A 25449-nucleotide genomic window follows, 5' to 3' on the forward strand; every position below is an offset into this window, starting at 1 on the left:
GCTGAGGAATCGAACCCAGGGTCTCATGCATGCAAGGCAAGCACTTTACCACTGAGCCACCTTCCCAGCCCCCCAGCTTTTTTTTTTAATGTGGTACTGAGGAATAGAACCCATAGCTTCATGCATGCTAGGCAAGCACTCTCCCACTAAGCCACATTCCCAGCCAAGTTGAAGATTTTTTAATGTCATATTTTTGACCCACCATTCAGTTTCCAGTAGGAGGGGCAGATTGGAGAGCAAAAGTCCTGCCAAAGCTTGGAAAACCTTCGGTCTAATGCTGACACTCAAAGCATTCTTACCCTAAGGGTACAGACAGCAAGTACCTTCATAAATAGGAAAAAACATTGTCCCTAATAGCCTAAAAACAGAGATCACAGTGATTATCAGAAACTATCACAAGTTCCCAGAAAAGCTGCAGGTCTTTGGATAAACCAAAATGGCTAATGAGTCTACTAGCCGATGGGAGAAGGTCTGAGAACAGCAGGGTCATTCACATGCCCCTCTAACTAGGTGTACAGGAGAGCTCAGGGGCAGCGTGGGAAGGGATTTGCTTTGCAATCAGTTACAAAGATTGGAGAGATGCTGATGGTGAGAAAAGAGGGAAGGAGAAAGAAGATATTGTGAGAAAGCTGGAGAAGGAAGGTGAAAGACAATTTTGGCTTAAAAACTCATGATGAAAATGAAGGAAACACCATGAGATGATGTTTGTGGGCAGGGGTGGGGAGGCAAGACCTTAGAATGGGAATGCATAGATTATTGTGGATGGAGTTCATGTTGAGATAGAAGGGATTCATTTCATTGAAACTGGGCACATAAGGTCACTAAACAAAGAACAATTAGAGATTGGGAGGATCCCAGGATGAGGCTAATAAACAAGAAAGGCCAATAGTGTCCAGAAGATATACTAAAGACCCCATTTCAAGGAAAATGTCCATGTGGTGACTTGCAGATAAGCTCCAGCTAAGCAGGAGCTAATAGGTAAGTGGACTGTACTCCAAGTTGCCAGAGCAAAAATGAGATCCTACTTGAAAATTAATTAAAGGAAAAAGGGCTGTGGTGTAGCTCAAGTGTAGACAGAGTGCCTGTCTAGCAAACTCAAGACTCTGAGTTCAAACCCCATACACACTGGAACAGATGGTCTTACAGAATATGGATACATGGATTCCTGGGGGGAGAGGCAAAAGAGACCTACATGGATCAGAGGATTGGAGGTAAAGTGTCTGGGAGGCTGCAGACATTTTAGGTGAGATTATGGGGTGAGGTCTGGGTGCTCCAAGAATGTCTGTGCAAAGGATATAGACAGGTTTTTTAGGTTAACTGGTTCAAGGCATGTTCCCCCACCTGGGCACCAATGATCACATCTATAATACTAGCTTTTTGGGAGGCTGAGATCTGAGGATCACTGTTTGAAGCCAGCTCAGAAAAGTCCATGATGGGACTCTGATCTCCAATTAACTACCCCCTCCCCGCAAAAAAGCTGGAAGTGGAACTCAAATGGAAGTGGCTCAAATGGTAGAACACTAGCCTTGAGCAAAAAAACCCTTGAGATAGTGCCTATGCGCATATGTGTGCATGTGAACATGCACACGTACTTGTGCGCGCACGCACACACACACACACACACACACAAAGACATGCTACCCCAAAACATGGCAATTTGAGAAAAATGACAGCAGTGTATAGGTCATTCTCATCTTTCTCCCTTTTCCATGAAGCGGATTATAAGGCCCGTCATGTGCCAGGTGCTCTCCCTATGCCCAAAGGAACATTTTTTTTTTTTAGAGCCAGTCCTGGGGCTTGAACTCAGGGCCTAGGCACTGTCCCTGAGCTGAGCTTCTGTTGCTCAAGGCTAGCACTTGACCACTTGAGCCACAGTGCCACTTCTGGCTTTTTCTGTCTATGTGGTACTGAGGAATTGAACTCAGGGCTTCATGTATGCCAGGCAAGCACTCTACCACTAAGCTATATCCCCAGCCCTGAACATCTTTATTTTTAAAGACAAGAGATCACAGAGAAGCTGAACAATCAGTTTCCCCCAGTTTGGGAAACTGTTATCATTAGATCACATAGTTGGTCCCACAGTACTTCTCAACTATCCACTCACCACCAAATCTAGCAGAAAAAGACACAGGTTTATTAACCTTTTCTTCAGATCTTCATTTCCTTACTGCAGGCTCTCATGTCACATAAAAGTTATATCAAATACATTTATGTGCTTTTCTCTTGATTTGTCTTTTGTTATAGAAGCCTCAACTATGAGTTGGGAGGAAAAAGGTATCTTCCCTCTCATTTAAAGTACAGAGGCCCCAGGGAATTAAGGGGCAAAAAGACATGAACAGTAGGGTGAGAAAAACACCAAGCAATGGGATAAAGGGTACATAGAAAGCACTATCCCAGGGTATTTGTGTCTTGGAATGAGTTGGTATTGAGCTTAACAATGATTAGAAAATAAGTAACCTGGGGCTGAGGTTGATGCAGAAAACCAGGTAATTCAGGTAAGGGAGATTCAGGTAAGGGAGATAGTGAGGTGGGATTTTTGGAGCCTGTGAGTTCAAATCCTAGCTCTGTTAGCTGTGTGATTTTTCAAGTTCATTCATTTAAAACCAATCCTCCCCCAAAAGTGGGGGGGAGGAGAGAAAATGATGGTGGGTATAACATTACCTTTTGGGCTTTTTGAAAGGTAAAACTTGTTTGCTCTATAAGAGATGCTTAGTGTGCTAATCATCATTAAAGCAGTATCATAGCAGTGTTAAAAAAAAAAAAAAAAGAGGCCTCAGCCAAGATGTGAAGATTGGAGTTCTAAGATGTTAGTAGTGGCTGGTTTAGGCCACATTGTTTAGTGTCTGTAAGTCCCTAGCACTCAGGATAGTGAATCCCCACCCCCATCCTCAGTGTGTATGTGAGGGGTCCTTAGTAAAAACAGCTGCTATAAAGGTTCCTTGTGTGCCAGGAGTGGGGTTGGGTGTGTTACCCCAGGCATCGCTATCATCTTCCCTTAGCAGAAGTGGAGACTAAGCTAAATTGTAATGCCAAAAGTCTCATAGCTGAAGGGCTAGACTTAGGTTAGGCTGGGACTTAGATTTATGACCTCAATGCCCTAAGCTAAAACTATCAGCTATATTGCTTTACCAAGGCAACTGATGGCCTGAGCAAGGGGAATGAGTATTGAGCATAGGGATCATGGGAAGGAGGGGAGAAGAGTTATTAAGCAAGTAGACCCTGACATGTGGTTACAAGACTAAGCTTCTCAGGGTGGGATAGAAACAAGACTGTGATCATTATCTTGACTGAGAACTGCAAAGTTTCAGATGGAAGGCAACTCTTGAAATCTAACCCAACCATATCACAATATCGATGAGAAACTGAAATCCAGGGTAAGAAAGGGCCTTTCCCTCAGGTTTTCCAAAGCACAACAGTGGCAGGCTCTCTAAACTTGAACCTGGAACAACACAACCCAGAATTTTTGATGTCTCTAGTTACTGCTACTTCATATTTATCTCAATATCGTCCTCAGCACCAGCACGGTGCGGTGTGGGTCAGTACTAATACATGTGCTGATTGACTCTGAAGGGCTGGGGTAAGGGTAGAAAGGGATGACTGTGGGGCGTTTGTAGGACAAAACTACAACATGGGGTTGAGGATTATAAGGTTACAGGGCAAAAATCATGAGTTATGTAGACGACTGATTAGGAAAACTATTGGAGTATGGCTTGTGAGTTGGCAGAAGAGGTTTGAGAAGTCACTAACTTTGTGAGGAACCTGGGACAGTTTGGGGGTCACTGAGGAGGGATGTAGGGATCTTAGAGCCGAGTGAGTCATTGTATTAGAACTGAGGGGGCAGGGGTCTCTGGGTTGGCGGGTCCCTGAGCGGGGTTAGCAGTTACTGAATTGAGGGTCACCTGGTGCGGTTTGGGGTCAGGGGGTGGGAAGTGGGGTCACATAGGTGGAAGCGGGCGCAGTCACGGGGTGGGGTTTGGCAGACCTGTAAGAATCGCAAGGAGGGGGGGGTGGTTGAGGGGCAGGGACGGGGGTGAGGGGGAGGCCCGGCCGCCGTCCAGTGGCCGGGCCGCGGGGCTAGGGCCGGAGGAGGGTGGGCACGACGGGCTCGGGGCCTTCCCTGGGCCCTGCGCCCGCCCAGCCTCCCGCCTGGAGCACGGTGGACCCATTCTTCCCGCAGCCACCAACCTGACAGCCCCCGAGGGCGACTCCGCCGACAGACCGCCATGCACCGGGCCCCGCCACCAGCGCCGGCCCCGCAACCCGCCTGCGCCATAGCCCGCCCGCCCGCGCGCGGCTTGCCTCGCGCGATATCCAGGTTCCAGGGCCGCCGCGCTTTCCTCCGCTCTCGGTGCGCCTCTACCGCGCCCCGGAACCCGTATGGAAAGTACCGGGCACGCTCCACCCCGCCCTCCCTTCGCCGCAGAGGACGGGCCTCCTTATCCCGGTTCCGGGGCCCCCTCAGAGCCCCGGTAGCCGGGCTCTGAACCGAACCCCGCCGAACCCCGCTCCCCCGCCCCCCGCCGGCGTGACGCAGGCCCGCGAGGCCGAGCGCCCGGGGAGGGCGCGATGACGTCACGACGCCGGGTCGGCGCCCGGGCGCCGCGCCCACCACAGTCACTACAGCAACCGGGACCGCTACCTGGCAGGCTCCCGGGCTCCGTTCTCCCGAGGCCGGAGGCCGGGGCAGGGCGGTCCCACAGGCCTGGCGACACCCTCCCGCTCCCGAGTAGGTGAGCTTCAGGAGTCTGACCACACGCAGGTTATGAGGAAAGCAGCATCTCCGGAGGGTTCACCCCACGCCCCGAGCTGGCCGGCTGGGTCTGGAGGCCCTTTAAAGGGCGCGGTCCGCAGGCACTGCCTACTGACCTTGGAGCTAACCCTCGGAGGAAGCAATTGCAGGTTATTGAAAAGGACTTTGAGCAGCTTTCCTGCTTTGATGCCCGCAAAACCGCTGCTCCCCTTGGTTGGTTGGGAACAGGGAGAACAAAACTAAGCGCAGAGGGGCTGCAATGGGGGGTGGGGGCCATTTCCAGAAACCTGAGAAAACGAAAAGTGAGCTGTCGTTAAAAATACATGTGCCGGGCGCCGGTGGCTCACGCCTGTCATCCTAGCTACTCAGGAGGCTGAGATCTGAGGATCACACTTCAAAGCCAGCCCAGGCAGGAAAGTCCGTGAGACTCCTATCTCCAATAAACCACTAGAAAACCGGAGGTGGTGCTGTGGCTCAAGTGGTAGAGCACTAGCCTTGAGCTGAAGAGCTGAGGGACAGCGCCCAGGCCCAGAGTTCAAGCCCCATGACCGACCAGAAAAAAAATACACACATGCCTACACCTATTCTACGAACACAAATACAATGCACCTAACTACATAAATAAGGAAGTTGGGGGCGTGCATGCCTATATTCCAGTACTTAGGAGGCAGAGACAGGAGGTATCAAGAGTTTGAGGTCAGCATAGGCTGCAGAGCAAGTCTCCATCTCAAAAACAAACACTGGGTTGGGGGGGGGGAAGAGAGAGACAGACAGACAGACCGAGAGGGAGGGAGAAGGAGAGAGGAGGAAAGCTGGAGAGGAGGAGAGATGAGGAGAGGAGAGAGGAGAGAAAGAGAGCAAATAAACAAAAACAAAAAACAGGTAAAGAACTGCCTTGGTAAGAGACAACTGGTTTTAGATACATGGGGAGGAATGTGGTAAGAAACTGTGCTTCTCTGTCCCTTCAAACATTGACTTATGGTGGTGCATGCCTGTAATCTAGCTTCTCAGGATGCTGAGATCCAAGGACTGACATTTGAAGCCAGCCCAGGCAGAAAGTTCTCCTGAGATGTATCTCCATTTAACCACCAAAAAAGCCAAAAGTGGAGCTATGGCTCAAGTGGAAGTGCAAAAAAGCTAAGGGACAGTGCCAAGACCCTGAGTTAAAGCCCCAGGACTGACACATACAAAATTTTTTGACTCATTTTATATGTGTGTGTATATATATATATATATATATATATATCCCTCCTCCCCAAACCTAACACATTTAGCTTAATAAAAATATTTTTCTTGCTGGGCACTAGTGGCTCATGCCTGTAATCCTAGCTACTCAGGAGGCTGAGATCTGAGGATCACAGTTCAAAGCCAACCTGGGCAGGAAAGTCTGTGAGACTCTTATCTCCAATAAACCACCAGAAAACCAGAAGTGGCACTGTGGCTCAAGTAGTATAGCGCTAGCCTTGAACTGAAGAGCTGAGGAACAGTGCCCAGGCCCAGAGTTCAGGCCCCACAACTGAAAAAAATTTTTTTCTTGATATGTGATCAACTATATATTATATATAATGTGTATGGTATATGTAGCCTAGGTTAGCCTTGAACTCCCAATCCTCTTGCCTCAGCCTCTTGAGTGCTGGGATTATACCCCTTATTCCCACTGCATTAAAAATAAGTGTTAAAGGGAATAAATTAGCAACATTGACAATACACTGGGCTTGAGGCCTAGAGCAGTTTAAGATGCCTTTGGGGGTTTGGAGGTACAGATCCTATTCTTTTGTCTGACAAGCTTAACCAGAACACCCTGGCCCCTCTCCCCAATCTTACACCTTACTGTTCTGATCTTATCTGTTTTGGCACAGCATTTGTAGGGGTGGAGCTGGAACTGGAAGTTCTCATCAGTTTCTCAGTTTACAGGCTTAGTGGCAGTTGATGGCTCATTCTCATGGTTAATAATCCTTAAAGACCTCAGCACAAAAACAAACAATCTGATCACTATGGTGCTCTTTCAGTTCCTTTTTGGTGGAAGTTTGACAAATCATTTTTTTAATAGACAAAAATAAAGGATGAAGTAGCTTTATCTCACAGCATGAACTGTACAGAAGGAAATGGGACCCAGTGTACCTAAGTTTGTCCCTTCAACCTTCCACCACCACCTTTGTCTATAGTAAAACATTCCTGCATCTGGGCACCAGTGGCTCACCCCTGTAAGCTTAGTTACTCAGGAGACTGATATCTGAGAATCTCAGTTTGAAGCTAGCCTGGGCAGGAAAGCATGTAAAACTATTTTCTTTAATTAATCACAGAAAAAGCCAGAAGTGGCACTGTGGCTCAAGTGGTAGAGCACTAGCCTTGAGCAAAAAGGAACTCAGGAACAGCGCCCAGGCCCGGAGTTTGAGTTCCAGGACTGGCTAAATAAACAAATAAAATCCCTGCAGATCATAATTAGTTGGCTCATCCCTCTCCCATGGTCTGAAGTCATGATTCTAATGAGATTCTGAGGAGCTGTGTACCCCTTATTTTCCCCAAGTTCACACATGAATTTTTCATTTTAAATACTTTGTAGAGACTATAAAGCTGAGTCTCCTATCTCCAACTAACCAGCCAAAAGCTAGAAGCAAAGCTGTAGCTCAAGTAGTAGAGTGCCAGCCTTGAACAAAAAGCTAAACAAGAGGGCAAGGCTCTGAGTTCAAACTCCAGTAATACCCATGAAAAAAAATAAAAACTACACACACACACCTTTTAAGTTCTAAAATCAGAAATAAGATGAAAGAAAAAAGTTAAGTCTTAGCTGACAGCCAGAAGACACTTGCTCCTCAAGCTTGTTTACAGTTCTAGGATAAGCTATTGAGAGGAAAAGATGGCAGGCAGAAGTTTCATTTAGTATTTTAATAATAATAATAATAAAAAAGACAATACAAAATCCAAACATTGCGTTTTTACAAGTTCAGATACATATTTTTCCCCAAGTGCAAAATACTCTAGGAACTGCATCATTTGTTGTTTACTGTTGATTGTGTAAAGAGATGCTTGCTATATTGGCAGAAGTGGAGGGCAGATATAAACACAATTTTTTTCTCTGTTAGAAAATAAGCCTTCCACACGATTCTCTGAAATTTCAGTTCAACTTGCACAGTAGTTCTGTGCCATCTAGATATCGGCTGAGAACAGAACAGGACTTCTGTCCCTCTCGTTATATTTTTTCCAACATGATTCCTAGTCCGAATAATGGCCCAAGGACAGCCTGTACTACCTTTGGGAAAGGTCAAGTTTAAAGGTGTTTCCTTTCACTTTTTTTCGTGCTAAAGAAACAGGCAGTTTGTTTCTGCCTATGGCCAGTCACACTATCTTGTTCCCTTAGTATGAGACTGTCAGAATGTAGTTAAGCAGCAGATGCAAATGTTTTGCATGCTCCAGGTTTTTTGTTTTTTGACATCCTGACATAATGACCTCCTAACTCATTCCAGTTAACTCAAACATGCATATGGAGAACACTTCTCAGATTAAAAAAAAAAGTTTCATTAGGGCCAAAGATCAGGATTGTATTACTAAAATTTGCATTTCCATCACCACAAATTGACCAAATCCTGGGAGGAATCTGAGCAGTCACAGTTCAGTGTCCAGCCTTTGGGGATCTCTAGGTCTGGGGTGGGCAGCTCAAGTCTGGGCTCTGGATAGTTTTCTTCCGACTGAGAATTCCCTCAGGTTTAGGGATGGGCTTGGCCTGATCATACAGAGGGAGAGGTGGAGAATTACCGATGTTGCAGTGCTTCAGAGGATATAAGTGCCTTTCCAAAACACTTGGATCACTTTCCAATTCACTTGACGCTTGGAGCCCTCATGGAAATAGCTTCCCATGCTCAGACTCAATCAGGCAGGTTTTGTACAATGAGGCCCCACAGTCTCATGACCCTACAAGCACCCCATTCTGCAGGAAGGCCCCTGGGTTAGCTCATGAAGGATTCCTATTTACACCGTCTTCCCACTCCCCTCACTTCCCAGTGGAAATATCTTTTTCATCTGTCTGTGAAGCCTAGAGTCCCTGAGTGTTGACTCCTCATCCAGTCCACTTATCCTCTAGTCTGATGCCTAGAACCAGTTTCCTCTTTAGGTTCAGCAGCAGCTGTGCCTGGATTCTTAATGCCCAACTTGGATCACCTAAATTATACTTGTTGGACAAGAGCAAATCTTCCATCTACTCATCTAGGTCTGTCTTGATATCAGTTAAGAACCTAGTAATCTACCCTTTCCACAAGCCATGACATAAATGACTGAAGAATATATATTTTTATGTGTAGGTATGGTATGACAGGAAAAAAGAGGGAGAAAGGAGAAGCCAAACTCTAAAAGCATACATTGGGACACAGCCTCAGTTTGGCTTTCCACGAGAGAAGCAAAATGGTAGGGAAAGAGGAACCAAAATTAAATGCTTCTAATAGAATTAGGATGGTCAAAGTTGATTGTTTTCATGGTGCTTTTTGAAAAGTGCAGCCATGTATACTAAATGACCATTTCCCCAGCTTGGATGTAGCCATTTAACATCTTTGCAATGAGTACCAGGGGGAGACAAAGACAGAAGATCTCCACTCCCAATTAACATGTCAAGAAATGGAACTCTGCCATTGGCTGCCTATCACTAAGGCCTGTGTTTTAGCCAGTGAATGTTTCTGATTGGAGGAAGGGGAGAGGGGCCCGTTTATTTCCTGTCAATTCTCCTGGGGAGCAGTAGCCTGGGACAGTTAACTGGCCCTGTGGAATCATCAATAGCCTTTGACTAGGACCACAGCTTTGGGAGAACTACAAGGAGCAAGTGGAAAAGGATTCTACAGGCAGCAGTTGGATTCTGGGTAGAGTGTGCAGGATCTAAGGTTGAGCATCGACTTGATTCTTCTTCCTTCAAGAGACAGGCTTGAAGTGAACTCTAAGCGGGAAGTGACAAGTGCCAGGCACAGCACCAGCTTCATGCACGGGTAGCCACCCTGTTCTTAGTTATTACATACTGCTTTGTCTGGCCTGGGAACCTGAGTTGGCCTGTCCCTGGGCATTTGGCCTGGTCCTCTTCCATGAGTGCACCAGGGAAATCAGCATGAAAGCAGGACGACGTGAGGTTTCCCCTCCTTGCAATAGAGTCACTGGCCAATCCTACCTGCCCGTACAATCTCAAGGGTCATGCTGAAGTCCTGGAGTGGCATAGGAAAGCAGGATTGGTTTAGCAAACAGTCCCTTTCTTTTCTGTTCCATCGGGTCTCCAGAATTTCTGTCTACATAGCAGATACCTCTGCGCTATAGCCCCAGGTTAACCCAGTTGAGGGTGCTAGCACAGGAGGTGGCCACTGGTGGGTCAGAGATGAGATGCTCCAGCACTCAAGGTTCATGAGATTCAAAATGGATATTCTTCCATTCCTATCACTTCTTCTTTCTTGGGCAGCTATAAATAGGGTTGTTCTAAGAAGGAAAAAGAAACAAACAAACAAAAAAAAACCCAGAAAACAAAAACCCTCCCTCTAGACAACACAGAAAGACTCAAAATGATTGCACTTATTAGATGTGGACAGGGTGGGCAGGAGGCTCGCCAAGTGCACACATACTCCTCTTGCTGCCCACTGCCCAAGGCCAGAGGTAGGCAGCTCCAGGCCGGCTGCAGAGTGGGGTCTTCTTTGGTGGAACCCACAGGCCACATGGAGCTACAAGGGAAAGACAGCTGTGGGGCAAGGTCCAGGCTGGGGCCAGGCAACAGCCAGGTTTCTTTAAGGACAACATTTAAGTAAGGGGAATAGGCTCCCCCAGGGAGCACTCAGGTGGGGTGAGGGCTTGGCTGGGCAGGGAAGACAAGAAAAGCTATTAGTGTTGGAGGCTGGCTTCCAATTGTTCTGTAGTCTAGCCCTTTAGATAATATGTTCCTTCCTTCCTTTTCTTTCTTTCTTTTTTTTCTTTCTTCTTTCTTTCTTGCTTTATCTTTCCTTTTTTCTTTCTTTCTCTTTATTCTTTTGGGCAATGATTTAAAACCTGCTTTCTGTCTGGCAGAGCTGTAGTCTTTCTCTCTGGAGCTATAGCAGGGCACTGGCGTACATGGTAATGTCCTGCAAGTCCTCATTCGGCCAGTGGCCATCAGCCCAGGGGCATGGGCCATTTGTAAACCCTTGTGGAGTAGATCCCAGGCAGACAGACATGCAGCAGAACAAAGTGAGGAGCTGTACAGACAAGAAAGCCAGCTATGTGGACAGCCCAGGGCTCAAACTGTGTGCCCTGCAGACGTGCTGGCATTAAGCCAGTTAAAGGCTTCTTTGGCAAAAACCCTGGGAAGCGCAGTAGGGGATGTTCTGCCTCCTGACTGGCAAGGCACAACCCTTTATGGCAAGAAGCCCTTTTTACCCATCCCCATTCCCTAGAAGACCAGTGTGGGGGCGGAGGGGGGAGAAAGAGAGAGAGAGGGGGTGGGAAGGAGAGAGAGAGAGAGAGGAAGAAAGAAGAAGAGGGAGAGAGTCAGGGAGGAAGAGAGAAGGAAGTGAGAAAGACAAAAAGGGAGAGTGCCTGGTCTGTGTAGTGATAGTTTTCCTCCAAAGAGAGGAGAGAGTTCCTTGTCTAAGGTTGGGGGCTGCCAGCTCTGAGGGCTGAGGAGTCTGGGGACTCCAAAACCTGAGTCCTTGGGCTGTGGGCACTATTTGTAGGGCCTCAGGAAGCTGGAAACTTTGGACCGGAGAAGCTTGATGAAGGATTTTGGCAACATCTCCTTGTGTTTCTCTGTGTACTTGAAGTAGTTCTGGGGATGGGCCAGCACCTCAAAGAAGGCCTTGATTAGCTTCTTGTCCTGCAGAGGGTGGCAGGCAGTGGTGTCAGCTCCGAGTCATGGATGGGAAACAGGAACACCAGCCTCCACCCAGCAGCCCCTCTCCGTGTCTCTGGGCATAGCACACCAAACCTATGCAGAGGGAGCTCTGGACCACCAGCCCCACCCTCTGCTCTTAGAATCCCAATGGTAGCTCCAGCCTTCTACTGCTTAAGCCCTCAATCTGTGGAGCCATCCTTGACTCTTCTTTCTCACCCACAACTACAACGAATCTGTTGACTCTACAGTTATAATATAACCAGGGTCTGGCCTCTGTCAGCATCTCCACAGTTGCCACCCTGGGCCCAGCTGTCATCATCTCTCACTTGGACCACTGCCAGCCTCCTAACTGGCCTCCTTGCTCTCTTAGACTGTACTCCCTGCAATAGCCAGAGTGACTCTTGGGGTGGTTAATTAGTTCACTCTTTTCCTACTTGAAACACTTTCTGCTCTCTCCCTTCCTCCTTCCCTCCCTCCCTTTCTTTGGCTCCTTCCTGCCCTTCTTTTTTAATTTTTTTTTCCAAGTCAAGGTTCTGCCATGTGGTCCAGGCTAGTCCTGAACTTCTGGGGTTAATTTATCTCAACACTTCAGCTTCTCAAGTAGCTGGGATTATAGGCATGTGCCTTCACAACTGGATACAATTTATTTATTTATTTTTGCAGGGCGGGGAAGGGAGGAGAGTAGTACTAGGGCTCAAACTCAAGAGCTAGGCACTACCCCTGAGCTCCTTTGATCAAAGCTAGTGCTCTACCCTGTGAGCCATACAACACTTCCGGCTTTTTGTGTTTAAATGGAAATAAGAGTCTGATGAACACTCCTGCTGGGCTGGCTTTGAATCATGATCCTCAGATCTCAGCCTCCTGACTAGCTAGGATTGTGAGCCACTGGCACCTGGCTTATTCTCTCTCTCTCTCTTTCTCTGTTTCTGTCTCTGTCTCTCTGCCAGTCCTGGGGTTTGAACTCTGGGCCTGGGTGCTGTCTCTAAACCTCTTTGTACTCAAAGCTAGTGCCCTGCTACTTGAGCCACAGTGCCACTTTCAACTTTTTTTTTTTTGTCAGTTGTGGGGCCTGAACTCTGGGCCTGGGTGCTGTCCCTCAGCTCTTCAGCTCAAGGCAAGCACTTTACCACTTGAGCTACAGTGCCACTTCCAACTTTCAGCTTTTTCTTAGAAGTTTATTGGAGATAAAGAGTTTCATGGACTTTCCTGCCCAAGTTGGCTTTGAACCATGATCCTCAGATCTCAGCTTCCTAAGTAGCTAGGATTACAGGTGTGAGCTGCTGGAACCCAGCTAGGCTTATCCTTTATTTCCATTTTTACTCTCTGGTGCTGAGGATTGAATCTCCTTGCTACACCCCTTCACTTTACCACTGAGTTATATCCTCAGCCCCTCTGGTTTCTGTTATCATTCAGAGTAAAAGCTGAGCCTCTTGCATGACACATTGGAGGACTATGTGTCATTTGTTTTTCTCTCTACTCTTTCTTGCTCTGAAGTGCCATCCTGGCCTTCTTGAGGTTCTTAACTGTGTCATGGCCCCTAGCTTGGAATATTCCTCCTTAACTCCCCTTGACTTTACTCAGCTCTTTCCTTTCCTTTCCTTTTTCCTTCCTTCCTTCATTTCCCAGTCCTGGGGCTTGAAATCAGGGCCTGGACACTGTCCCTGAGCTTTGTTTGCTCAAGGTTAGTACTCTACCACTTGAGCCACAGCGCCATTTCCAGCCTTTTCTGTGGCACTAAGGAACCAGGGTTTCATGCATGCTAAGCAAGCACTCTACCACTAAGCCACATTCCCAGCTGCTCACTCAGGTCTTTTCTTATAGCCTGTCCTGACCTGCCCATGACATGCCCAGAGACATGCAGAGCTGGCCAGGTTCCAGGCTCCTTCCACTGCATTCCTGCACAAGGAGGCTGGGTATGGGACTGCACTTCTTCACAAGCTGCAGTAGCATGACATATTTGATTTTTTGTTTCATACCAGTCTGTGTTGCTCCTGGACTTAAATGATGCTGCCACCTCTGCCTCCTGAATAGCTGGGATCACAGGTTTGCGCCATGGCACCCAGATTCATTTAACTTGAAAAAAGCTTTTGCAAAGTATATGTTCCTTGAGGTCTTTAAGTTCCAAGTGATTTTTGTCATCACACTTTTATTTTGATAATATTGTTATTAATAATGAAGACAACCCGTGTGCAGCAATAACATACAAAGAATAGCTATAAAGTTAAGACTGTAGTTTTGCTGGGTGCTAGCAGCTGAGGCCTGTAATCCCAGCTACTCAGAAGGCTGAGATCTGGGGATCAGGTCAAAGCTAGCCTGGGCAGGAAATTCCATGAGATTCTTATCTCCAATAAACTACCAAAAGCACGGATGTACACCTGTGGCTCAAGTGGCAGAGCTCTGAGCAAAAAAGCACAAGGACAGTGCCCAGGCTCTGAGTCTAAGCCTCAGAACTAGCACACACACACACACACAAAAAAAAAAAATGTATACTCATCTTGGCACTCTGCACGTTACCTGAGCATTGTGACTTCACATTGTTAATATCAACATAGCCTTCACTGTTAACATTTACTTGCCTTTAAGATCTCCTGGTGGTTTTCAGAGGCATAGAGCCGGCCATCCCGCACAATGTCTTCTACCAGCTGCTCATAGTCCTCTGCAAAGGCACCATGGTTGTGGGGGCTCTACCTGCTCCCCTACTCCTCTCCCGAGACCCCAAGCCTCCCTTCCCACATCCACCTCCCCTCTCCTGCCCCTGCTCACCGTCATAGGTCACATAAGGGATCTGGAAGCCACGGGCACTGTTGGCCTCACTCGTCTTGAAGTTAATCCAGAGTTTCCGGGAACGGGCAGTGAAGGCGATGGGCCGCTCGTAGGTCTGGCAGGTCTCATATGTGGTGATGGAGGATGGGGAGGCTGGCAAGGGAAGCAGCTGATCAGCAGAGCAGCAGGCCAGTTTACCCAAGCCCTGCTGTGGATGTGGGTGAAATCTCCACCCAAATATGTACATATACCCCAACCCCTCTCCCATGGTCTCCTGGGTTCCTTCCACTCCTGATAGCCAAGTACTCACACAGTATATGAACTCTGACATTTTAAATGAGCAGAATGGCAAATAGAGCTAGGATTAGAAAGTCACACACTGATGGCATTGGGTTGCAGCGCTGGCTTTCCTCTCCCCTGCTCTCCACTGAACCCTGCCATTCATTCCCTTCTGCTCGCGTGCCCTTCTCTCCCTAAAGCGTCCCTCACCATCTCTCTCCCGTGAGTCCCTGACTTTGCGGCCCCAGCTCTTCCTGTACCAAACTCACTCTCTCCCAACCAGATTCCGACTGCCCTTCCCTGGCCCAGCTCTGCAGCCACCCACAGTTCTTTCTCATGACGAGGACGTCCCCACACTCATCCTCAGATGGCAGGAAGATCTCGGGTACCACGATAAGAATCTTGCGCTTGGGTGGGGGGTTGATGTTCCAGATGCACTCCACGCCGGCTGGGTAGTTGCCCGGGTAGTTGGGAGACTCGATATAGCCAGTGAACTCACCTAGCTCCCCACCACACTGGCGATCTGCAGCCAAGCCCCAGTGGATAGAGCAAGAAAGAGAAGGCAAGTCAGTGGGGGAACTAGATTGAAGAAAATGGAAGAGTTCTGAAGTGGAGGTTCAGACACATGGGCAGCCACTAGCCCAGTTCATCGTCCACTCTTCACATTCTGAGTTTACCTTCCTGCCTGCCCTTTAAGTACCTGTTTCTTCTTGCTTTACTTAGCTCTTCCTCCCTGTTACCCATCTCCAGGGAATGGAGGCTACAAGGCTCAACCCAGCAACTGACCTAGAGAGCAAGTAGGTTGGGGAGAGGCGGGGCTTTTGTGCCTATCCACCTACCAGCCCTGTTTCCTGTTGGGTTGCCACTCCTCCTTCCTTTCCATGTCCATAGGTCCCAGGTCCCTACCCCCTGTTCCACAGCTCAGGCTCCCACATACTCTTGCACTGGGCCACGCTGGTGGATCCATCAAAGTCAGTGCTTGTATTTCCAGGACAGCGAGTGCAGAAGTTCTGACGGAAGTCTGGCTGGTAGGAGCCCATGGCACAACGGATACACCGATGGATGCTGGTGTTGTAGTAGTGCCCTGGAGAGCACTGGACTGCAGGCAAGCGGACAATAGGAGGTGAGAAGGAGGGCAGGGAGGCGCTCTAGGGCATGGGATGGATAGGCAGGATGACAGGATGGCTCATCAAATAAATTAAAAACGCCTAAGTTTTTTTTCCCCCCAGAGTTCCAATCTTTCTTGTCAGAATTTAAGCTCAGCAAATGCACACTTTCTAGAGTGGTTGGCTCCAACACCAATCCTTTCCTTTTAGATACTAGACATGATGTCTAATCTATCTAGGAACTCGCTTGTGGTATGCAGGGGTATATATCACAGCTCTCCAAAGCAGAGGAGACAGTGGCTGCTAAGGTGTTTTTGGTTTTCTTTTTGTTGTTATTTTGGTCCCAGTTCTAGAGCTTGAACTCAGGGCCTGGGCTCTGTTCCTGAGCTTCTTTTGTTCAAAGCTAGCATTCTATCACTTGAGCCACAGCTCCACTTCTGGCTTTTTGGTAGTTTATTGGAGATAAGGCTTTCATGAACTTTGCTGCCCCAGCTAGCTTCAAATTGCAATCCTCAGATCTCAGCCTCCCAAATAGCTAGGATTACAGGTGTGAGCCACTGGCACCTGGCTGCTAAGCATTTTTATCCCCAGGCTTGGCCTGAGGGATGGCCAGGATGGCTTCTAGGAGTAGGCTGGTGTGCTCGCTCGGGCAGATGGGCCCTTCATGGTCTGGAGAGGATGGTGGGATAACATTCTCAGGACCTGGATGGTTTTCATTTTTTGGAGGGGTAGAGGGGCGATGTCACTGTGCTCTTGCTCGCATGGTGGGGCCTGGGGGGGAGGGGGTGTCTCAAGACTATCTGATAGCAGCTGGGGTCAGGGAGTCCCCTAGCAGGGTGACTACCTCACTCACCTTTGGTATCACAGTCTTGGAAGGAGACAGCCCCCTCATGCTTGGTGGTGAGGCCGCCCCCACATGGGAAACACAGGGTCCGGCCTGCTTCAGGTTGGTAGGTGCCCCGTGGGCATGGCTGGCAGGGCTTGAACCCATCTGCAGAGTGTTGGCCAGGTGGGCACTGACCTGCAATGAAACCAAGGGCCCAACTCTGATGGGATGGTCCTGAGTCACCCCCATTGGGTCACCCAGTCTCGAGGGACAGAGCATACAAATAGGATGTCAACTAGGTGAGTGGCCTGGAGCTTGGGCCTGCCCTGTGGGAAATCCCATGCCCATGGGCGCCCCAGTGCCCACCCTAACCCACTCTGCACCATTTGTTCCCCTGGCACCTGCACACGTGGTGATGTTGGTGGCTCCAAGAGGCCCGTGGGCATCACTCCCAGGGCAAAGGTCGCAGGAGAGCTGCCCTTCTCTCTCCTGGAAGGTGCCCGCTGGGCATGGCACACACTGCTCCGTCTGGCCGTGGTAATACGTTCCCTGCGGGCAGCTGACTGAGGGAGAGTCGGCCGCGCTAGCCACCCACCCCCCCATTTCCCGCCCCCCAGGCCTAGGACTCCCCTTCCCGCTCCCTCAGATTCGGGAGATTTCCTCTTGTTAGGGAATGAACAGAATTGTGCTTTGAGAAATAGGTCAAGTCTATGTGCTGGCCCTGCCTGGTATCTCATGAGTTCAGCCTGGACCAAGGAAAGGTGGACAATGGGTAGAAGGGTCTTGGCTGCCTCATAATTTGAGAATTGCACTGGAGACACGAAGGAAGGGTCCTGCTCTCTTCCATGACGGGAGGCCCCTACTTTGGGCCTTTCCTACTCCCCTGCTCCTCCACAAGCTGCCTTACCACACTTGGCCCCAGCGCGGTGCTGCCCGGGCCTGCAGGCCTCCGCTGGCTCTGCGCGCTCTCCGGCTGCCAGGCTGGGCTTGTGGGCTAGTTCGTAGTCAAGGCCAGCCAGGCGCAGCAGGAAGCGGTCCTGGTTGATGGACTTTCTGAGCATCTTCAGGGATCCTTTCAGTCGCCGTTCCATCCGCTGGCGGAGGCAGGGCAACCCGCAGCTGGCTAGTGGTGGGTCATAGTATGAGTTGGAAAGAAAGCCTGGCATGAGCCAGGTGCCGGTGGCTCACGCCTGTCCTCCTAGCTACTCAGGAGCCTGAGATCTGAGGATCGCAGTTCAAAGCCAGCCGGGGCAGGAAAGTCTGTGAGACTCATCTCCAATGAACCACCAGAAAACCGGAAATGGCGCTGTGGCTCAAGTGGTAGCAGGCTTGCCTTGAGTTGAAGAGCTCAGGGACAGCGCCAAGTCCCATGACTGACAAAAAGAAGACTGGCATGAGCGGGTGGGCAAGAAAGCAAAGGTGGAGACTGGGAGGGGCATGGTAAGAGGGCCAGTGTTGACACAGGGTCTGCCCCTAGTGTAAGGCCCTGGCCCTTCCTTTGGCTGTTGAGGCCTGTGGTTTTCCCCACTTCTACCCTCCCCTGCAGCCCTCCACCCAAGTTCTACCTGTGGTTTCTTCAGCTCTCACTTCTGCCTCCAGTTCCAGGGTGAGTCGGGTGACCTCCTTGCCTGGAGGGGTCCGAGCCCTCCGGCCCTTGCCCTTCCGAGAGGAGTCACACTTGAGATGGATGAAAGTAACCTGGCAGTCAGAGCAGGGGGCGCCACCTGGGGGAGAGGCCTGGTTAGCCAGGGCATCTGGGATCTCCCATCTCCGCCTGCCCCCCCACCCCAGGGACAGGGGAAGTTCTTCCTCACTTCCTCTCCTCAATCCAGACAGGCCTCCCCTGACCTCTGAATGCAACTCTCAAGGTTCCCTGAGATTAGTTAGAGGGAAATAGCCTGGGCCTTCAGTGGGCCCTCTGTCTACAACTGCTTCCACCTGCTCTGCGCACAGTGCAAGACGCTGCAGGGTGGGGAGGAGTGTTCTAAATGAGATCTCACTAAGCAGGGGGCCCAGGGGGGAGGGGGGAGGTGAGGGTTTGGTAGTTGGACAGCCCGTCAGGGTGAGGTCCCCAGTGCAGACCTGGCCCTGGGACTCTGCTGGCCTCCTCGGGTTTGCCTTTGTTTCGCAGGTGTAAACGGCACTTGGCGTCCTTGATCTTGAAGGAGGCCCGCTGTTTAACCGACAGGGCTGCAGCCTCTAGAGGGATGGCAGAAGCTCAGCATGGTGTCGGGAAGGGGGGCCCCTGGGATGGGGGCTGCTGTGGAAGGTGTTGCAAAGCTGGGCACTAAAGCAGAGGTGTAGCCTGAAGGTGAGATGATGATGTTAGAGGCAGCGAGGCTGGAGAATGAGAGCAATGTCGGAGACCCAGGGACAAGGCAAGGCTGGGAGACGAGCGGAGAGAAAGAGGTGGGCGGAAGAGGTCAGAGTGGTCTGTGCTAGTGCTCACCATGGCAGTGGCTGGAACTGGTGCTATTCCCGGGGTGGCCGGCTCGGGCTGGGGCAGCCTTAGGACTCGGGGTGCCACAGCTCACTGTGAAGCCATTCTCAGACTCTGAGAAAAGGAGCCTGTCACAACTCTGAGCTGCCCCTGAAGTCCCACTGGCAGGAGGAATCTCAAGGGAACAGAGGCACTGCCATTTTCTCCCTTCGGTCCCAACCCCCTCAATCCCCTCCTCCCATGTACCTGGCAAAAACCGCGCCCGAGAGGGGCAGGTCAGGGCACAGGTGTCCTTCTTGCCAGATCGATTGCAGCTGAGCATGGCCTTTGAGGCTCCAGGGTTTCCCTGACACTTCACTGGCTCTAGGAGGGGGAGAGAGGCCTGACGGGGGTGGCACGCATCCCTTTCCCACCCTCTCCCAAAGTTGGTGAATCTGGTGGAAGAGAATCTGCAGAGCTACAGTTACGCCATGGAGACTGAAGAAGGGATTATTCACCAGAAACTGCACATCTTAACACAGATAATTACATTTTTTCCAACCATTTCTCCCAACCCCATATCCTAGCTGGTACTGGGCTCTACACCCCTCTTCTGAAATGTCGGTGCCACATCCTGCCAGCAGAGGGCGGTGCGCACCTGTACAATCTTTGCCATTCCAGTGCAGGCGGCCCTGGCCGGCTGGACAGGTACACTGGTAGCTGCCAGGGGTGTTGATGCAACCAAAGCGGCAGCCTCCCCGGTTGATGCTGCACTCGTCCACATCTGGGGGAAGGGGCAGGAAGACAATCAACTGTGGTGCTTGGGAAGCAGAAGTCAGGGTATCGGCAGGAAACCAGAACCTTTGGTTAGAGTTCCAGGCATCCTGGGTCATGCAAGAGGAGCACATTCTAAAGATCTCCTCATGGTTAACAATACCTTACACTTACACTTAAAGTTTCGTTAAGAGGGGGCTGGGAATATGGCTTAGTGGTAGAGTGCTGGCCTAGCATGCATAAAAGCCTGCGTTCAATTCCTCAGTACCATATAAATAGAAAAAGCCAGAAGTGGTGCTGTGGCTCAAGTGGTCGTTGAGCAAAAGAAACTCGGGGACAGTGCCCAGGCCCTGAGTTCAAGTCCCAGGACAGGCACCACAAATGTTAAGAGGGAAATCTCATGTTAAATATTCTTTTTTGGACAATATCACATCTTCCCTCACACTCAAAATATTCCTTTTTTTTGTTGGTGGGGGCTTGAACTCAGGGCCTTGGGTGCTGTCCCTGAGCTTTCACATTCAAGGCTAGCATTCTATCACTTTAAGACACAGCACCACTTAGGATTTTCTGGGAGTTAATTGGAGATAAGAGTCTCGTGGACTTTCTGGGTTGGCTTTGAACTGCGATCCTCTAGATCTCAGCCTCCTGAGTCGCTAGGATTATAGGCATGACCCACCTGCGCCCGCCAAAAACATTCTTAAAACAACAACAAAAATTCAGCGTTTTGTGGCCTGAGAGGAACTCAAACTTCCTCCCCTATCTCTATCCTCAGTCAGAAGATTCACGGATTAGGGTCCACACTGACTAGCCTTTTAAAGTCTCTCACTTCTCCCTACTGGTGGGACTGTTGGTGAGCTGAGGATGGGAGTTTGGGGTGAGTGACGGGGCTGGGCAGTCATGGGGCAGAAGACAGGCTGTTTGGAGACGGGATGCTGTTCTCCAAAACTGGTCTTCAAGGCTGCCTAAACTCCTTTCATCATGGCAGATACAGACAGGGCATGTGCAGCCAGGGACTGCCCACAGCCATAAGCCAATAACATGGGGTCTCAGTCAGCTGGAGGGTGAGGAGGTAAGAAAGGCTGAGGTGACTGGGGAGAGGGGTGCTAGCTTGTTAGCTTACCACCACAGTGGGTGACACCATATAGCAGGTAGCCACGATGACAGAGACACTGGAAGCTTCCTGGCGTGTTCACACAAATGTGGTCACAGGTTCGATCAAAGGAGCACTCATCTATATCTGCAAGAGATAGGATGTAAGTTACTGAAGCTGTTTTGGGTCACTGGACCCCTGTGAAGGCGAGGCACCCCTGGAGTTGACTCCTCCCACTCATGACCCAGTCACAGATGGATGACTGAGCAGTGCCAACCTGTGCCCATTCTATTTGGAGTCCTTGGATCTGTGTAGTTAGGCAGGCCACATTGGGCCCAGGATATTGACTGGAGAGAAATCTGTCCCCTAGCCCTCATCATGTGGTGTGTGCCAGTGTGTAGCTGGCCCGCCAGAAGGAAGCGGGACCGTCTGCAATCTGCAGCATGGCGCTGCTGCCTCTGGAGACTCTATAAACAGCATCTACTGAGTTTCTCAGGCTGTGGCCTCTGGCTGACTTGAAGCTATCTGGGGAAGAACCTCTCCCGGGCCTTTTAACATGGTGGCCCAGGTCTGCTTACCCTGGCAGTTCCTCTCATTGATGAGCAGCTTGTAGCCCTTCTTGCAGCTGCATTCGAAGCTGCCCACTGTGTTGCGGCAAAGATGGTCGCAGCCCCCGTTGTTCAGCCGGCACTCGTCTATGTCTGGGGAAGCAGGGCAGAAGAGAATAGAATGAAGTTGGTAGATCCCTTCCTTCCAGGGACACAGAAAAGCAAGGAGTGTCCTCGTCTACCCCCTCCTGTCCCCTCTGCCACTCCTGACTCTGGATTGTCCTTGTTCAGGGGAATTAGTAACATCCTTCCTTCAGGAAGGATGGGTCCAGGAGCCAGACCAAAGGCCACCAGGGAATCCTCTGCAGTATGAACAGGTGGGCATTTGCCCCACAGGGCAGGCCATGCCCTGTGCTCTCCACCTGAGGGCTAGGCCCAAGAAGGACTATCTCCTTCCTGTCCCCTACCCCTGTCCCCAAGGTCCAGTCAAGAATGCTGAGTAGTGGGCTAAGGAGAGGTGGAGAGTCCAAAGGACTCACTGCAAAGGGGCAGCCTTCAGGGAGGAGGAGTCAGGCACAGGGCCAGGCAGGGAGGACTTCCAGGAGAGGCGGTAAGGCTGGGTGGCTGATGGGGGAGGCAGGGGCCAGGCAGGGGGCTGGACAGGGAGAAGTCTGGAGAGACTCAGGCCTGAGGCAGCTTTCAGCACTAGAGAGGGAAGGGGTGGGGGGTGGGAGGCAGCTTCCTTCCTGAGGTCAAGTTCCTGGAGCTGGTGGCAGACAGGACCCAGGCTACTCACCCCTCCTGGAGGGGAGGGGCAGGGAGGGCAGCCCTGCCTGTCACTCCTGGCATACCTGTCAACAGTCCTTCCCAGCAGGAAACCTCGTTCCTCCTCCTCCCCCTCCTCCTCAGGCTGGCTGACCTGCTGCCCCAGCCCCTCCCCTCCTCCCACAGCTGTTGGGCCAAAAGACACAAAGGAGCCCCAGCTCCTTGTGACTAGGGGACAGGCCCCATGAATCACTATTTTCAATATGGCAACCCTCTCTTTTTCTCCTCCCTCTGCCCTCAGACCTGGCTGATGAAAAGAAGTAGAATGGACAACTCTGTATTACTGTCACGACAAATATACATGCAAGTGCCAAGCTCTCCCCTGAGGACTTTGTACATAAAACACTCATTGCAGCAAGGCAAGGCGAACACGATAGGGAAACGAAGACACAATGGCAGGACACGAGTGGCTCAGGGTCACAGAACTAGGAAGAGGCAGAGCCGGGATCTGAACCCTGTAGCCATGCACCTGACTATTGTCCTTTTCTCCCTGGGCCTGGACAGCCTTTATAAAGGGAGGTCATTTCCGGGAGCCCACTGGGAAGGTCTGAGGAAAGAGGGTTAAGGTTACAAAGTATGCGGGTGCAGGTGGCTCGCGCCTGTAATCCTCACCACTGAGGAGGCTGAGATCTGAGGATCATGGTTTGAAGCCAGCTTGGGCAGGAAAGTCCGTAAAACTCTTATTTCCAATGAATCACCAGAAAACTGGAAGTGGAGCTGTGGCTCAAAGTGGTAGAGCACTAGCCTTGAACAGAAAAGCTCCAGGACAGTGCCTAGGCCCTGAGTTCAAGCCCCATGACTGACAATTCCTCTCCCCACCCCCCCCCAAAAAAAAGGCTGGGGGACTCAAGTATCCTCCCAACAAATGTGGGACTAACGTGAAGGATATATTCTTTGACTAAGAAGGCTGGGACAACCCTCTTCCCCCACCCAGGGAGCCAGGGAGGAGAGTAGAGAAGCAACAGAGAGGAGGGGCAGAAGGCACCTTTGAGCCCCATGAACTAGCATGGGGCATCAGATACCCCTTGGCCTCGCCCTAGGCTCTTGTTACAGGGGTGGAGGAGGTGTGGTTCCATTCCTAGCGACCCCATCTCTGGACCCAGCTTAAGCCCCTTATTGGGGGTTGTCCATGCTCCCTCCTCCTTGGAGCCCTTACCTTTGCAGGTCTTCCGGTCTGGCTGTAGCATGAAGCCCACAGGACAGCTACAGTGGACGCCCGTGGCTGCGTCGTGGCATTTACTGTCGCAGCCTCCATTGTTGACAGCACAGGTCTCTGTGGAGGACAGAGGTAGAGGGTGGGATGGGGGTTACTTAGAAGACTCTGAGCCTCAAGGTGTGGAGGCCACAGGGGTCCCGAGGGAAGGCCTCTGCGGCCGCCCTGTGCTCCATCGGTGGCAGCAGCAGCAGCAGCAGCGTGAAGCTGAGGCTCCCAGCCCCCAGCCCCTCACCAGTGCAGCCAAGCAGCCCGCTGCCCTGCCCCCTGCTTGATTGGAACAAGGTGGACAGCAGTGAGGCAGGTACAAGCCAGGGCTGTCAGGCAGGAATGTGCTCAGGGCGGGGGAGGGGGAAGCAGGGAACCATGGGAGCTAAGTACAGGGGGCTTCTGGTCACCAGGGATCAGAGGGGACAGGCAGGGGTGTCCTCCTCCCTGTCCCACCAGCTCTGGGGGGGGGTAGCTGGGGTCATGGTGGGACACTCTTCCTGTGGGTGGGTCGGGCAGAGGGAGTTTGGAGGTCCCTAGGACAGTTGAAGGACGCTCATCCATTTGGCTCCCCTGGCTCCCTGACCAGCTTTCTAAAGAAAGATCCCAGCTCCGGGACTGCCCTCCCAGCCCACGGGGAGAAGACAAATACTAGGCCGTCCCCTCTGAACTCCTCCCAGCCCGCTGTTAGCTCCACCTGGAGAGAAGCTGGCTCCTTGCTGTGTTCCTTTCCTTTGCACAGAGGAAGGGAGAGGCCAAAGGAGAAGAATCCAGACCAGGAAGGGTAGGAAAAGCAAGACACAACTGTCTTATTGCAGTGAGGTCTCTTTTCATGCTCCCCATCAGCTGCTGGGTTTCCCTTAGCCGAGCCAGAGAAAAGCAGACTTAACCAGCAGCCAGGGAGACGCAAGGGGAAACAAAAACAAAACCTATCACTTCAAGACCCTGACATGGGGATGTGAGACATTGTAGACCTATTGTGGGGGTGTCTAGAATTCTCCCATTAGGGACTCCAAGGCCTCCAAAAGAAGCCTTGGATAGCAGCTCCCAGTATCAGGAAACAAATGAGGAAAGTTCCTGATGCGCAACCCTCCTTCCTTGTCACCACTGAGGACAGCATGCCTTGCGCTGCAGGTCCCAGGTAACATCCTGGGCCCTCAAATGCTCAGCTCCGGGTCCACAACCCCCGCAGAACTGCTCCTCTTCTTCCTCTTAGTCTCTCTAGAGGTTCTCAGGACCCCAAGGAACCTGAATTCAGGTTCCAAGCCCAGCTTCCTCCCCCAAGAGTACTCTGACCTAAGAGCCTGAAGAGCAGGGAGACCAGGGGCAAGGCTGGACAGGGCCGCTCAGGGCAGGGCAGCAGGGCGGGGCAGCTCTCCTGATCTCAGGCTGAAAACCATAAGCTGCCCCTGCTTTGTGTACACCAGCCGTCACTCCATACCACACACTGGTCTGCCTGAACTCCAATGCCACCCTCGTAACCAGGAAGGGGGTGGAGCATGATGGGCGATGCTGATTGTGAATTAATGAATGGAAGAACCCAAGAAAGATGGCCCTTGGAGAGGATGGCATCTCGTCCTGCCACACCCTCGCCTCCGTGGCACAGTGGGCACGGAGGGGAAGAGGGACCTGGCTGGGTCGTAGACTGTGTGGTGGTGGCAAGCTGGGACAGATGGCTAGGAAGAGCCTGGGATATCAGAAGGTGGTGCTAGATGAGAAGCGAGCAGAATTGGAAGGAAAGGGAAAGAAGAGGAAGAGCAGGACAACACAAAGGCTCCCAGGCCAGCTATCACCAGATAGGCCTAGTGCCCAGGCGGCCAGGGGTGGGGGTGGGGGAGGCTCTGCTGGCAGACAGGCTCAGTGGGGCTGGGCTCAGATGGGCATGCAGTTAGTGGGAGCCCCAGCGGTTAGCCCTTCCCCTAGCAAGCCAGTGAGAGCAAGCGGAGAGCAGACATATTTACCATTAGAAACGGCCTGAGGGGGGGTGTGCTGCTCTATCCGCCTTTCCCCTGTTTGACATTGTAAAAAAACTGTTTAGATGCTGG

At 51.1% G+C, this 25449-nt stretch overlaps 2 protein-coding genes across 2 annotated transcripts in view; both read right to left on the reverse strand.

Moving 5' to 3' along the window:
• Znf76 (zinc finger protein 76) overlaps positions 1 to 4484 on the reverse strand; it is a 36656-nt gene extending 32172 nt beyond the window's left edge. The window contains exon 1 of the mRNA XM_013029592.1: positions 4186 to 4484. The gene's annotated coding sequence lies outside the window, so the exon portion shown is untranslated. The remainder of the gene's footprint in view (positions 1 to 4185) is intronic.
• Positions 4485 to 11224: 6740 nt separating this feature from the next.
• On the reverse strand, positions 11225 to 23522 carry Scube3 (signal peptide, CUB domain, EGF-like 3). The gene is made up of 16 exons (XM_013029608.1): positions 23360 to 23522; positions 21409 to 21531; positions 20861 to 20977; positions 19625 to 19750; positions 19234 to 19350; positions 18997 to 19101; positions 18630 to 18746; positions 18113 to 18271; positions 17455 to 17670; positions 16949 to 17110; positions 16575 to 16742; positions 15553 to 15714; positions 14941 to 15138; positions 14337 to 14489; positions 14150 to 14229; positions 11225 to 11555 (listed from the first exon to the last, which is right to left on the reverse strand). The coding sequence occupies exons 1-16, from the start codon at positions 23388 to 23390 to the stop codon at positions 11406 to 11408; spliced, it is 2184 nt and encodes a 727-aa protein (XP_012885062.1). The 5' UTR covers positions 23391 to 23522; the 3' UTR covers positions 11225 to 11405.
• Positions 23523 to 25449: the final 1927 nt, after the last annotated feature.

Source organism: Dipodomys ordii, unplaced genomic scaffold, assembly GCF_000151885.1.
Source record: "Dipodomys ordii isolate 6190 unplaced genomic scaffold, Dord_2.0 Scaffold120, whole genome shotgun sequence".
NCBI classification, from domain to species: domain Eukaryota; kingdom Metazoa; phylum Chordata; class Mammalia; order Rodentia; family Heteromyidae; genus Dipodomys; species Dipodomys ordii.